The sequence below is a fragment of the Leptidea sinapis genome, chromosome 22, assembly GCF_905404315.1.
Source record: "Leptidea sinapis chromosome 22, ilLepSina1.1, whole genome shotgun sequence".
Taxonomy (NCBI): domain Eukaryota; kingdom Metazoa; phylum Arthropoda; class Insecta; order Lepidoptera; family Pieridae; genus Leptidea; species Leptidea sinapis.
The window spans coordinates 7,343,864-7,359,078 of NC_066286.1; the positions used below are offsets into that span (position 1 = coordinate 7,343,864).

Consider the following 15,215-nt stretch of genomic DNA (forward strand, 5'->3'; position numbering starts at 1 on the left):
TATATCTGTAGCTATACAGCTGTCGTATTGTGCAACATTAGTGTTGTGTATATCATAAGAGTGAAATTGAATGGACTTAGTGATAAGTTCAATGTGTATATACTGTGCATTGTTGAAATAGTGTTTTTATTTGATTTTTATTGAAAATAAGTTTTAAATATAAATCGTTATTAATGATTTAACTATTTTTAAACATTGTGAAATTTCAAATTTTAATACTAGTTCAACTGCCAATTTTTTTCTACTCATTCCAAGTATGTTTCGATATATGTTTTCCCAAGTTAATATAATGTTTCGGTCAGGATTTCTTCGAATTCTTTCCCTTACTGCTTTGGCCACCTTTTTCGTATGTACACTACGTGGACGGCCAGATCTTTTTCAGTCAAAAGATGAGAACAGGAGGTCTCATTGTATCTATTAATAGCCCGGTACATAAATATTTTACTAATATCAAGCGTATGGAGAGTTTCTTACTACTAATAACAATCATATAAAAATTTAAGATTCCAAATTCAAATGTAATATTTTGTTTATTTTTAATTGTAACAGTATATATGGCCAGACTAAGTATACAGGGTGTCCCGTAATCAGTGGACCAACGGGATACCCGTGATAGGGGTGGTCATCATCTCTCGAAAACACCAAATTTTACTGTTCTAGGGCCAGTAGTTCAAAAGATATGATTTTTTAAGCATTATTTTGAAAATTCTACCCTTATCAACACAAAAGTTGAAAAAAAATATTTTTTATTTTTATTTTGCCCTGTTTCTTAACTTAAGGTGGCTGAGGAAACATGTGTCTTCACAATTAAATCCATTTTTGTGAATAAATATTGCCAAATTAAAAATTAAAAACCAAAACATGCGCAAATATCAAATAACTAAATTTGCAACGTGATGTTTGAAGCAAGCTAGTGCAAAAAAAATGTATGACAGCCTTGCGGACCATTATTTAAAAAACATCTGCAGTTCATACTGATTCCAAAAAGGTATAATTAATCATTATTGTGAAACAATAAAAGACAATAATTATTTTAAATCAACATTAGATAGCAATTTCTTGGCGGAATTTACAATAAAACAAAAGTAAATAGTTAGAATTTTTTTATTTATTTCTTATAATAAATGTTCGAAATGTCTTCCTCTTACTCTAAGGCATAGCCGGCATCTTCTTATAAAATTTCTTTTTAAACTTTTTAACGCCCTTTCATTATTTTTGACTTTTTCACTCACCACATTCAGTTTTTGTCTTAGCTGTCTTTCGTTATCGTTAACGGTTTCATATACGGATTCTTTAAAATATCCCCATAAAAAATAATCCAATGGATTAAGATCAGGTGATCGAGCTGGCCATGGGATTGTACCTCCTCGTCCAATCCACCTACTTGGGTAAGACTCGTTTAAATATTCCCTCACTTGTCTGCAATAATGAGCGGGTGCGCCATCATGCTGTAACCACATCCTCTCACATACCTCCTGTGGTACATTTGCTAATAAATTACTTAAGTCATTTCTTAAAAATTGCAAGTACCGAGCACCATTAAGCCTCGGTGGGAGCTCAAATGGACCAATAAGTTTACCATCTAAGATTCCAGCCCACAAATTGACTCCAAACTGGTGCTGGAATCTATCTTCTCGTACAATACGTGGATTCACAACAGCCCATTCATGTAAATTATGAATGTTAAACACTCCAACTCTTTTAAAACACGATTCATCGCTCCATAATATTGAATTGAAAAATAGTGGATCTTGTCGGCATCGGCGAAGCATCTCTGCACAAAAATCTATCCTCCGTTGATAATCAGCAGGTAATAGTGCCTGCACTCGTTGAATATGATAAGGGTATAAACTGTTTCTTTTTAAAATGCGATGTACTGTTGTTTTTGCTATACCAGTACGTCTTGAAATACGACGAACACTCGTAGAAGGTTCTTCTGTCACTTCGGCCAGTATTTGAAGTTCATCGACTCTTCTAGGTCTTCCCACGTTGTTTGCAGCTCCGGGAATTCTGCCTTCTAAATACGCGTTATTTACACGGAGAAAAATTCGATGATCCGGATAGCGGTCGCGATTAGGATAGCGCTCACGATACGTACGGGCTGCTTGCCGAGCGTTTGCATTACACAGACCGTAAATAAAATACATCTCAGCATATTCACGAGGAGTATAGGTATTAGGCATTTTATAAAATCCGGGCAAACAGTATCCAAATCACAAAGACAAACAAGGTCCAATTCAAGCGTCAGTCACCAAAAAAAAGAGTCGTAATGGTAGCGAAGTAAAAAACACGTGTGCAGCTACGAGCTATGAGCAAGTCTCTGATGAAACTAAGAATAATTTGAAAAATTAGGGTGTGGGGATCATAGGCGTCGGCCAATAGGACCCCGTAAACGAAAAAGGTACCTGAGCGAGAAAGAGATAGCATATTGTGTTATCTCTCTCTCGATAACAAAATAATTCTCAGAATAGATAGCGCTTAAATGTTTCTCGCAATTGGAGTCTAAAATTGGTTATTAAGTTATTTTTTTTGTAAAATGTAATATTGTTATACCTTTTTGGAATCAGTATGAACTGCAGATGTTTTTTAAATAATGGTCCGCAAGGCTGTCATACATTTTTTTTGCACTAGCTTGCTTCAAACATCACGTTCCAAATTTAGTTATTTGATATTTGCGCATGTTTTGGTTTTTAATTTTCAATTTGGCAATATTTATTCACAAAAATGGATTTAATTGTGAAGACACATGTTTCCTCAGCCACCTTAAGTTAAGAAACAGGGCAAAATAAAAATAAAAAATATTTTTTTTCAACTTTTGTGTTGATAAGGGTAGAATTTTCAAAATAATGCTTAAAAAATCATATCTTTTGAACTACTGGCCCTAGAACAGAAAAATTTGGTGTTTTCGATAGATGATGACCACCCCTATCACGGGTATCCCGTTGGTCCACTGATTACGGGACACCCTGTATATAAGAGCATCTTAAAATCTTTTCAGACTGGAGGTTGTTCGGAAGACGAGTGTGTGATCACAGCATCGCTCCACATCCCTTCCATTCGCCCCCGGCGGAGGTCTACGTCTGGGTCGTCATCATCGGCCAAGCGTGACTCGGCAGTGGGTTCTTCCCCCGCGTCCCCCGCCTCGGTTTCCTCAACATCCTCTCCCCCCGCCAGCCCACCTCCGCGGCAGCAGGAGAGGCGGCATGACATTGAGAGACTTGTTGCTTTTGGAAGGTACGTTGCTATGCGTTAGGCCTTGTTCACTTATCAAGCCAAATTAAATTCAAATATGTTTATTCGAAATATGATTTAAAATCGCTTGAATGTCAAAAACTACCACCCATTCGAAATAATATTCCTCACACCTGAGAAGAACAGGCACACGAAACTCTACTATCGTTATATTATATATTAATTTATATCTTATATCTTTAAACGAGCAATTCTTGTATATATATATATATATATATATATATATATATATAATCTAAATCTCGGAAACGGCTCCAACGATTTTCATAAAATTAAGTATGCAGGGGATTTCGGAGGTGATAAATCGATCTAGCTAGGTTTCAATTTAAAAAAAATGGTTTTATCCATGTTTGAATGAGAAACAGCAACAATAACATTAAAATACAAAGGTAAATTTCGCCACTATATACAAGACTATTATAGCTCAGATGGGACATTGGGTGATCCGGAAAGCAGAAGACCCCGGATCGAATCCAGATGTCCTATTAGTTTTTTTTTTTGTTCAAGTTTTATACATTCTTAAAAATCCGAGCAAGGCTCGGTCGTCCGGATATTATTATTTAATAGCCTGGGGCGGTCGCTCCATTCCCAATCGGTGAATAATTAAGAAAGTCATTTATGTTATAGTATCCCATACCACACAAACGTTTTTGACAATTCTTTTGAATTTCGTAATTCAATTGTTTTGTAAATTAAAAGAAATGCCAGCAGTCTGTCCTCTCAACTCGCCTCACCACACTAACTCTTACTGTTTCATTCTTAAGCTTCCTTTCGTCGTTTGCTATACATTGAGCCGGCCATAGGACAAACGAACGCTTAGATCACAGATAGTAATCAGTCACCATTATCTCTTCAAAATCAGAGATATCGCAGAAGAATTGCGGGCATTGCAACAAAGACTACAAAGATGTGTCCATTTGTATTGAAAAAAACCGCGGAAAAATATTCTTTTATACCTGAAACATCAGGACGTATAGTAACAAAAATTTCACTGACGAATACTTTACGTGGTACTTACTTATACTTGGTTACATTTGCTGAGATAAAATCGGACCTAATTGCCACGTAAACAAAATTTACGAATCACATGAATATTTTCCATGCAAAATATAAGCATAGAATAAACTTTGTCTGTTATTGCTGGAAAGCATATGGTTTTGGAAACATGTTCTGGAAACGAGCGTACGGGTCACCTGGTGTAAAGTGATCACCACCGCCCATATGCTCTTGCAAAACTTGCTTTTAAGGTACCCATGTCGTTTTGTCTCGGAAACACCGCACAAGGAAGCTCATTCTACAGCTTTCTTGTGCATGAAAGAAACTTCCTTGAAAACCGCTCTGTGGGGATGATATCCTAATTTGTGGCGTGTCGTGCGAAGGTAGAATTCGGCGGCAGGAATCAGGTGAAACAGCTCTTCGTAACACTACCCGTGATAAATGCGGTAGAAGACACACTATGAAGCGAAAAAATTAAACCTGCTCTTATGTTGATATTAAATTCCAGAGAACGCAACACTTCAGATGCCCGAGCTGTAATAGTGAGGCAACATGACGAAACAACAGTTTCCCGCGCAACAAGAATATCGCGAACAGAAGTCGTCAAAAACGATCAAACAATAAAGAGTGAACAAAATGTGAGGAGGAGTGAACAACTAAAACAAACCCAAACAAAAAGAGATGATGTCAGAAGAGGTGATCATAATATCAGAAGAGAAGACCAAACTGCTAGAAGAGATGATGAAGCTGTGAGAAGAGATGAGAGGCGAGAAGGCACAATGCTGTACAAGCGTGGTGAGCTTATATCAAGCGCGCAGTCTCCGTCCACGTGACACAATGTAAACTTATCTGCTTTTATACATAAATATCTATTTATCTTTTTAAACTTTGTTTAATTATCATTACACACCCATATTTGTAGTCCAATAGATTAATAGTTATGTATGCAACTGTTGTGTAATAAGGGGTATTAAAACACGAATGTGGCTCTATATGTGATACCTAGGTAACACTGAAAATGATAAACGGCTTAATGTAGAAAGTTGCCAATACTTTTGTTTTTCGAAGTAATCTCCGATACTCTGTACACATAGTCACATTCGATGGAACCACTGAGAAAAGCAGTGGGCCAATTCAACCTTTCTCTTCTATGGCATTTTCTTACGCTTTCACCGCATCTACAGGGCTCGTAAAGTGAATACCTCGAATTTTATCTTCAGTTCTTGGAAATAAATAAAAGTCGTAGGGCGCCAGGTCAGGACTGTATGGCGGATGACTCATTATCTCGACACCTGCCATAGTCAAATATTCAACAGTCCGTTTTGCGGAGTGCGCTGAAGCACTGTCGTGGTGAAGGTGGATCCTGCTTCGACGGCGCTGCTATCGAATTTTTTCCAAGACAACAGGCAAACAGCGATTGACATACCAGTCTGCAGTAACTGTCCTTCCACCTTCTAGCACAAATGTCGCGAAATGACCTTTCCGACCAAAGAATGAGGCAATCATCTTTTTTCCTTGACGTCTTCCTTTCTTTACCTTAGTTGGCCGATCCTCGAAAGAAAACACCCACTGAGCTGATTGTCGTTTGGTTTCGGGTTCGTAGCAATATATGCAGCTTTCATCACCTGTGACAAATACAGCATTTGAGTCACTGCCGTTGAACTTATCTAACATTTGGCGACACCAGTCCATGCGAAGGTGTTCCTGATCGTCGGTTAAAGTATGAGAAATCCATCTGGTACAAAGCTTCCTGACGTCTAAATGTTCGTGTTATATTTTTTGAACTTGACGCAATGCCTAGGCTTGCCCGTATCTGCTGATAGGTCACTCTCTTATCTTCCTCTATCATGCGTCGCACAGCACTGATGTTATCTTCAGTAGTCACTGTTAGAGGACGTCCCTCACGCGAATCATAATTGAGATTACTACGTCCACGCTTAAACTCGTTAAACCAATTGTAAATAGTGGCACGAGATGGGGCTTTATTAAGAAATGCTAATCGCAGCCTATCATGGCTTTATTGTTGAGTAAGCCCACAACGAAAGTCATAATAAATCATTGACCGAAAAATTTCTCGCGTTAGGTTCACGTGTAACAAGAGTTTTAGATTTGCCACCAATTTACAAAAATAAATGACAAATGAATGCAATATACTACATTAGGTTACCAAAGAGTTCTAAAATTTGGAATTCAAAAAAAGTTTTCATTAGCAATGTTTCTAACTGGCGTTTCTTCTAAACATTTTAAGTGTTACCCACGTAATATCATATATATCACATGAGTTTTTAATACCTAATTATCAACAGTTGCATACAACTTTAGCTGCACTCATAAAATAAATCCTCTTTAAAAGATTCTGAAACAGTTAACTTACTGCTAACATTAAAAAAGCCAATCCTAGTAACCATAATATCATCCAAAGGAATTTTATCATGAAAACGGATGATATAATGTTGTACTGAATTTCATTACAACACTCGTTTGGATGATCTAATATTAGGACATTGGGAGTTTTAATTTTGGCAATAAGCTAACTGTTTTAGAATCTTTAATAGAGGATTTAAAGCATGGGTGTAGATAAATCTACTTATGGTGTTCTGAGACATGTTCGTACTTGCATTCAGCAAGAGGTTGGTCATATTGAACATTTATTGAATTAGTTACACAGACTTGTGGAATTACAATTAAATTGTTAAATTTTATTAAATTTGACAAATTTTCTTTCTCCTTCGATACAATAAAATGATCGATACACGAAACTGAGTCGATCTGCATTAAGAAAAATCATCGAAATTACTAATTTGGACAACTCGCTGTTGGGAGTTGGTCAACAGACCAAAAAATAAACATGCCAAAATGGTTATGGTTGCCAAAAGTTTTATCTGGATTTCCGGAACAGTACAAGGCCTATGGAAAAAAGTTAAATGGCAAAGTTATGAGTGATTAAAGAGTGGCCGTTAAGTTTCTTGTATGTTCTTCTTACGAGCTCTACTTTTACCGAACATATAGTAGATTCAAAAAATCAAATTACCTAAATATTTTAATAAAAAGCGCTCAGTTTAAGCCTAATTGAATAAAGTTTATTTGATTTTGTAAGTTTAAAAGTATTGTCAGCAGAACAGTAATGTTCTTAGATAAACAAAAATATTAGATTATATATAATCAGTTTATTGATATCCAACGCATGGTATTTATTGGAGCTGCTCATCTCCTGTGAAGTTTGTCCCTCATTATAATACCACCGAGCTTAGACACGCCATCCTGGTATTCCGACTTGCCAAGTGGAGGGGTGGCTGATGAGGTTTCTGAAACGACAGGAGAAGTATCAACAGATGCTGGTCTGTAGTTTCAGAATGTTTGATTCAACTCAAGAAATGAAATTGTTATGAAATTTATTTATTGTTATGAAATTAAGTGTATGACTGAACTTAAGCCATTGTAAATCAATGCAATGAGTTCAATAAACGTTTTGATTTTGAAAAGATCAATTTAAGGTACTTATCACATCAAATGGGAGGGTAAACGACTTAGTAACGTAACGCATTAAGGGAAATCACTTATAGATAGATTGAGATACACATACAAGTAAGTTTTACAGGAACTATATAGGATGTAGTGGGTAGAGGACGATATTAAGTACGGAAGGGACTCCCTTGGTTTTCGAGTTATTCGAAATTATCTAAAATTAAAAAAAAATACTCTCTTTCGAATATTAAAGTTTGATTTCTGGAGCGCATGCACAGTTTTATTTTAAGCAAAGATCTATCTCAAAGTTCATGTTTAAAATTCCGAAATGGTATCACAAACTTCCCTTAATATTCCTCAAAAATAATACTTACCACATTTAGCTCGTGGATCGCTGGCAGCTCCACTTCCTGCCTGCTTAGAGATTGACCTTGGAGTTGTCATCCTGGGTTTGGGTCCCACTCTGCATGGGTCTCCGGGTAGACGCATGGGCTGAGCACAGGGTCCTGTGCCACTCTCGTCGGCTGCACGTTGCAAACCTTCAAACTTGGCGCCCGGACCTGCCATTCAATGAAATAATTATAGACAGAAAATAATGTTATATGTTATAAAAATATTGTTTTGAGTAGGAGGCACGTTGGAAAGGGGACGTTCAGTGATAAGAAAAAAGTCAAAACATTAAATAAAGTAATATTCCAACTTTTGATAATTTATGCCTCTAGATAGACTGTGATACCTGTGAAGACGTCGAAAAAAATAGCGTTAACTGTTAACCTCTATTTTCAGCAACGCACGCAGCTTATTACAAAGTTACATATGTATCGCGAATATAAGACGTAGCGGTCATGCACATAAGTACGTAAAGCATATATGCACAATAAACCTGGCCTTTTATCAAGAGGCGCTAAATATAAATTATTACGTAATCTAAGCTTCCATCACTGTAGTTTGAGATTGAATATAAACAAGAACAGATTTCGGAACATCAAAACGAAATTATAAACCACTCAAAAATACCTGTTCAAAACGCAAACAGTAAATATTTTATTTGCCAATAAGATAACCCAAAATAAAAATGGATCGAATTAACAACCGAAAAACTAGCATCTAATATCTAGTGGATAAAATTCATTTAATAAATCCTCAATAGACTATCTGAAGCTTGCTCTTATAAAGAATTAACACCTTAAAAAGCAGACACTTCCTAGAATAATACAACAATTATTTTCTTCTTCGCTCGCACTTATTCTTTTACATTTCTATAATAGTTTCTTGGACCATTGCTTTGCCGAACAAAACAAATTGCATTCTGCTATTTGACAGCGTTGCTTAGCAACTTTGATGATCGATGTAACGGAATATTCTTAAATAGTCTATGACATACACAGAATATTAATATAATATACCGCGCGATAATGCATGACATTTAGGGGCTGTTTCACAATGTACAAGTTACTAATAGGCTACTTGCTACTTATTTATCGAATAAAGACATATTTGCGTTTCTCAATGCATATAGTGCTATCTAGCAGATAAGCGCGAGATAATTATAGGACGGATCTAGTAGTAAATATAGTTATCTGCCGGGTACAGGATAGCCGTGAGATAGATGTCTTTCCCCGGTATATAACATTACTTTATACGTATAGATATACCCCCTTATTCATAATAGTCTGCTAACTTAAAGCATTGCTAATTCACACTCTGTCTTCTTCTATTGACCTAAGCCAGAATGAGAAAAAACACTCCTTAGCGACTGTTTTAAGTTAGCGGACCATTATGAACAAGGGGGATAGCCTCTTGCTGCAACAGAACTGATGAAAACAGACCAGGTTTATTACTTTAGTGTGCGTGACAAGCTACGTCTTACACTCGCGATTTGTATGTCACCTTAGATGTAAGTATGCGTGCATTGCTCAAAATAGAGGTTAACTGTCAACCTCATTTTATTTCGACGTTTTCAGTTTTCACAGGTATCGCAGTCTTTCTAGACGTATAATACAATACATACATAATACTCTAAGGAAATAAAATAAAATAATAATGATTTATTTGTTTCAAATTTAAGTCAAGGCAATTTCACTCTTATACTTAAAACTACAATGGCCAATATCATTTGATCAAGTTTGCTCCACAGCTTTGGTTCGATTATTAATCTACCCTCATATACGCAACTCCAAACCTTTACCTGTTTCACAGAAGTCAACTTGGTACGTCGTCTTATTCCTGTCGCGGTCGATCCTCTGCTTCAGTTCTGGAGATGCTTCGTTCTGCAATATGCTGTACAGCATCGGGTACTTTGATTGTAACTGTGGAAATCAAACATATCTATAATAACAAGGTCACTAAAATTATAAATTAATAATAATTAATTACCGATAACTTCGTTAGAAAATTTATCGAATTTGGCTTTATTTTGCGAAAATCCATATTTATTCCAATGTCGTGAGCCTTCTTGAGTGCAAAATTCCGCTTAAATTCGTGTTCAATTCGACGAGTGTTTCGCCTCTACACTAGGCATCCTCAGGAGATGTTGACTCGCCAAATTTTGGCACGAGACTCAATGTCTCGTGTCGAATGTCCCCATTTGTATCAAAAAGGAACATTCGGGATACTGAGATTCCGCTGTGCGTCCTTACGTACGTCTGTCTGTCTAAACATAAACTGAAATAGATATACAGCTGAAATTTTGATATGTATAACATATAGACGAAGTGACGTAATCAGTAATTCACAACAGGAGCTAATTTCAAGCGTGGCTGACTGCTTACGACTTGTCAGTCAAAATTGGTCACAGTAATATAGATTAGCTTTTCTTTTCTATCTTGCTGTAGATACAAACTGACATCATCTAGAGATGTTCTTCTCACTTTCACGCTTTATCTATACGTTATTATTTTACCTAAGTCTATTATAAAACATATTCTATTCATACAATTCTGTGTTCTGGTGCTAAAAGGGCCAATATCAATTTTTAAGTAGTAGTTTGAGTAACTTTAAATAAATGATTTTATTTAGAGATAACAACTGAATTGCGACTGAGACTTTATAATAGAAATGTATATGTATATTCACCCTTGGGAGCTGTTTTGTATCTAAGTAACAAACAATTCCTTATTTTCTAGTGTTATAACAATTAAAGTCACCAGTAAGAGCATAAATTAATAGTGAACCTTTTAGCACCAGACCACAGAATTAATTTAAGATAATTTAGATTTTAGATCTAGATAGGCTCAAAAGCTGTGAAAGCTTAAAAAAATAACGGCAAACAGTCAGCCTCAATTTTTCAATTATTAAAAGTTTTTAAGATTTGTTTTAATTGTGCGATTTGGTACATTTTGTTTTTAACAATTTTTGTTTACGGTATCTACATAATATATTGTTTATTAAGCATCTGCTAAAGAAGACCTTCCCAATACATTTTCGTAAGACAACTAATCGGGACACCTCACTTACTATTTAATGTTAACGTAAAAAGGATATTAAAATTAATAAACCTGTTTAAGTTATCAAGCAGGTAATATCAAGTACAAATATTATTTCTGGAGCAATTAAAAAAGGTTTAGTTTTTAAATATTAGTACTAATATAATATAGTTACTTTATCCAAAAATGCATTTGGCTGGTCATATCTAGATGAAGCTGTCTCTGGACTTGCGCCAACTTTTACTGGATACAATTTGGGATCCAGCATGGGACCCATTAGCTGAAACAGACAGAGAATGAATTTTATATGCTTATCAATAAGTGCAGGCACAAATACATCCATAAGTTACAACTTCAATCGAATTTCTGGAGAAATTCAAAAGATGAGCCTAAATGTTTTTTTTTTATGGGAAAGGAGGACAAACGAGCGTACGGGTCACCTGGTGTTGAGTGATCACCGCCGCCCACATTCTCTTGCAACGCCAGAGGAATCACAGGAGCGTTGCCGGCCTTTAAGGAAGGAATACGCGCGTTTTATAGGTACCCATGTCGTATCGTCCCGAAAACACCACACAAGGAAGTTCATTCCAAATGTGTAGTAATCTCATCTCAACTTTTACATTTCTTATTCCTAGTTTTAATAATACCACCCAGAATACACTAGGTGCATACACTCATACTTGGAAAATGTATAACGATGGAATCCTTCGATTGGAAATCGTAAACACAACGTCTGACCAGTGAGCTTGTCAGAAACATTAATTAGTTTATAGCGATTAACGGCCGTTTTCAATAACTTATCTATCCTTAGTTTAACTAACTAGAGGAAGACAAATCTATACTTTTACGCTTACTAACATTTCAATAATATTGGACATAACGATGGATAGATAACATCTTGTCATTAAACGGTGACAGCAATGTTTCCGTAACTAGAGATACGTTATTGAAAACCGCCGTAAATAACAACCATAAAATAAATATATCGGAAGCTAATAACAAATTATGCAGGTTAAAAAATGTAATTTCTTTGGCTATTAGAACATAAACGCCAGGTATACCAGATTTAATAATTATGGGTGAAATAAGCAAACATTCTTCTAAACAGGCAAATTTTTGGAATAACGCTTAAATTTAAGCTTAGAAGTTTGTTTAGAATGCCAAACTACACAAAGCCCATAGGTACTATGGGTGTCAGATAAAAATGTATTACGTACCTCATTCCTACTCCATCCTCCCTCTTTTCCTGGTGGCAGCTGAACTTCCTGTCCGGAATACTGAGGACATCTGCAGTCTGCCGGTCTCGTGTGTTGCATACATGCCTGGTAGAAGGCTAATTCCTGCCCAGATAGCTTTGGTGCTCTAAATAAAATCAAATGAATTATTTGCAAGATAAGGTAAATTGTAAAGGCATTTGTTTTAAAATTAGTAGTAGTTATTACTATATTATTACTATACTCCCTAATCGATGGGACTTACCACGGATTAATCTGCGGATTGTCAAGCTGATACCTATCGACGCAAATGAATGCATTATACTTTCGCTTTAGTCGTCAATCTAATACTCTTTTGATCAAATAACTACAAGATTCTGTATCCAAAAGCCAATCGAAAGAAATGGCACCAGACAGTCAACCATACTGCTACAACTGTTGTTGCTCCTGGATTGGAATTGGATCGTCTTCGATGTGAAGCCAATTTGTGGCGAAAGAATTTGTTACTTATGTATAGGCCAATATTTTTAAGAAACGTAAAACAAACTGACTTGTACCAGCTTACAGAAGATACCTCTGAAACTTTACTGTTACGGTGGTAAGATTTTAGCGCGTCCGACCGTTTGGCGTTGACCATAGACGTACATATAGATAAAACATGCGAGATAGAAGAATATCCCTAATGGATATGCAGCAAAATAGAAAAGGAAAGCTAATTTATTATTACTGTAACCCTTTTTGGTTGACAAGTCGTAAGCATTCTGCCACGCTAGGAATATACATAGCTCCTAGTAATTTGATTATCATAAAACGAACTAAGTTTGGCTCAAAAAATGGTTCTCTACTTGTCGGTTCGGTTATCATCAACTTTCAAATTGCATTCTCCTCAAGAGAGTAATGGTTAAATAACAGAATTATACTCCCTAATCGATGCGACTTACCACCTCTACTGCTAGGCTAACTGCTAATTTTCGACCAGATTCGCGTGTTCGTTTTGACCTAATCTGCGGATTGTCAAGCTGATACCTATCGACGCAAATGAATGCATTATACTTTGGCTTTAGTCGTCAATCTAATACTCTTTTGATCAAATAACTACAAGATTCTGTATCCAAAAGCCAATCGAAAGAAATGGCACCAGACAGTCAACCATACTGCTACAACTGTTGTTGCTCCTGGATTGGAATTGGATCGTCTTCGATGTGAAGCCAATTTGTGGCGAAAGAATTTGTTACTTATGTATGGGCCAATATTTTTAAGAAACGTAAAACAAACTGACTTGTACCAGCTTACAGAAGATACCTCTGAAACTTTACTGTTACGGTGGTAAGATTTTAGCGCGTCCGACCGTTTGGCGTTGACCATAGACGTACATATAGATAAAACATGCGAGATAGAAGAATATCCCTAATGGATATGCAGCAAAATAGAAAAGGAAAGCTAATTTATTATTACTGTAACCCTTTTTGGTTGACAAGTCGTAAGCATTCTGCCACGCTAGGAATATACATAGCTCCTAGTAATTTGATTATCATAAAACGAGCTAAGTTTGGCTCAAAAAATGGTTCTCTACTTGTCGGTTCGGTTATCATCAACTTTCAAATTGCATTCTCCTCAAGAGAGTAATGGTTAAATAACAGAATTACTAGGAAAAACTGGAGCTTTAAATGGTACACCGATGGATCCAAGTCGGAATCTGACGTTGGCGGTGGAATCTACGGAGAGTGTCCCAAATTTGGCAAATCAACTTAGAAAGCCTTGCCTCCATTTTCTAGTCAGAGGTATACCCCTATAGACTCAAACAGAACAGTCTCAAGATTTGTGGACAACTGCCGGACTGTACTGAACACTCTGGGAGAATTAAACAAAGTTACACTTCGATGGGCTCCAAGGACATGCAGGGATCGAAGGCAATGAATGTGCTGAGGAACTTGCAAGAGTTGGTGCTAAAATCACTCAATGTGGCCCTTAATCATTCTGTACAGTCCCGAGGAGTCTTGTTAAATCAACCCTTGATGCATCATGTTCACAAGAGTGCAACAACTCTGTAGCAATACTCCGGGCTTAACCCTTTCCAAAACCCTAACCCAAGCCTTCAACATAAAGGCTGCGGAAGAGGCACTAGGTTTAAGCAGGGATAAACTTATGCATACTAACCAGAACACAAAAGTGGCATTACAGATTAAACAAACATTTCTCAATCGTACGCCTCACAGAGTGCACATTCTCTCTGAATGTGGTCCTTTATTGCATTCTTTTTAATTTAAAATTGACGTTTTAACTCTAATCTTGAAGGTCAAAAAGTTGATTCCACAATGTGGCTGAGCGAGGCAAAAAGTTTCTTGCAAAACGCCGTAGTTGTCCTTAACATTTTGTATACATACTCTGCAATGCCTCCCCCTTCACCGGCAGAATGGGCTCCAGGTAAGTTTGGCCATAGGTAGTCCTTCCTGTAGGTGGTCAAGTAGTGATCCATATTTTTTTATATTTATCCCCCCCTCACATTACTGGTAAATTTTGCCTCGATTTTATCTCAACCAAATTTTTTTATGTAATCCATTTTATTATGTTTTGACGTTGATTCGTGTTGGTTTATGGCATGTGTCACTTCATAGTTTTTAAATAAGAAAAAGTTTTTCAGATAGATTGGCATTTTATTGATCAAACGTTAGACCTTGCAAAGAATATACTACTCTCTAACTACTAGATGTTTTACAACGATCCTGTAGATTAGTTTCTCTATATTTTTTTCTTTAATATTACCTACGTATTAATGCTGTTAGTTTCTGTTTCTTCTCTATGTAGGTGTGTGTTATTTGCAAAATGAGATATATATATTATAACATAGTGTCATTACTGCATA

At 36.3% G+C, this 15,215-nt stretch overlaps 2 protein-coding genes across 3 annotated transcripts in view; one reads left to right on the forward strand and one right to left on the reverse strand.

Moving 5' to 3' along the window:
• Positions 1-5,134, forward strand: part of LOC126970788 (rho GTPase-activating protein 6-like) — a 155,654-nt gene extending 150,520 nt beyond the window's left edge. For both annotated transcript variants that reach the window (XM_050816880.1, XM_050816879.1), the window contains 2 exons: positions 2,999-3,234; positions 4,757-5,134. In XM_050816880.1, the coding sequence (XP_050672837.1) occupies positions 2,999-3,234; positions 4,757-5,081 (561 nt within the window). In that variant the 3' untranslated portion in view covers positions 5,082-5,134. The remainder of the gene's footprint in view (positions 1-2,998; positions 3,235-4,756) is intronic.
• A 2,261-nt stretch (positions 5,135-7,395) lies between these two features.
• Positions 7,396-14,956, reverse strand: LOC126970875 (uncharacterized). Its single transcript, XM_050817025.1, has 6 exons — positions 14,737-14,956; positions 12,356-12,500; positions 11,314-11,418; positions 9,902-10,022; positions 8,088-8,273; positions 7,396-7,553 (listed from the first exon to the last, which is right to left on the reverse strand). Exons 1-6 carry the CDS (start codon positions 14,826-14,828, stop codon positions 7,453-7,455), a joined length of 750 nt encoding a protein of 249 aa, XP_050672982.1. The 5' UTR covers positions 14,829-14,956; the 3' UTR covers positions 7,396-7,452.
• Positions 14,957-15,215: the final 259 nt, after the last annotated feature.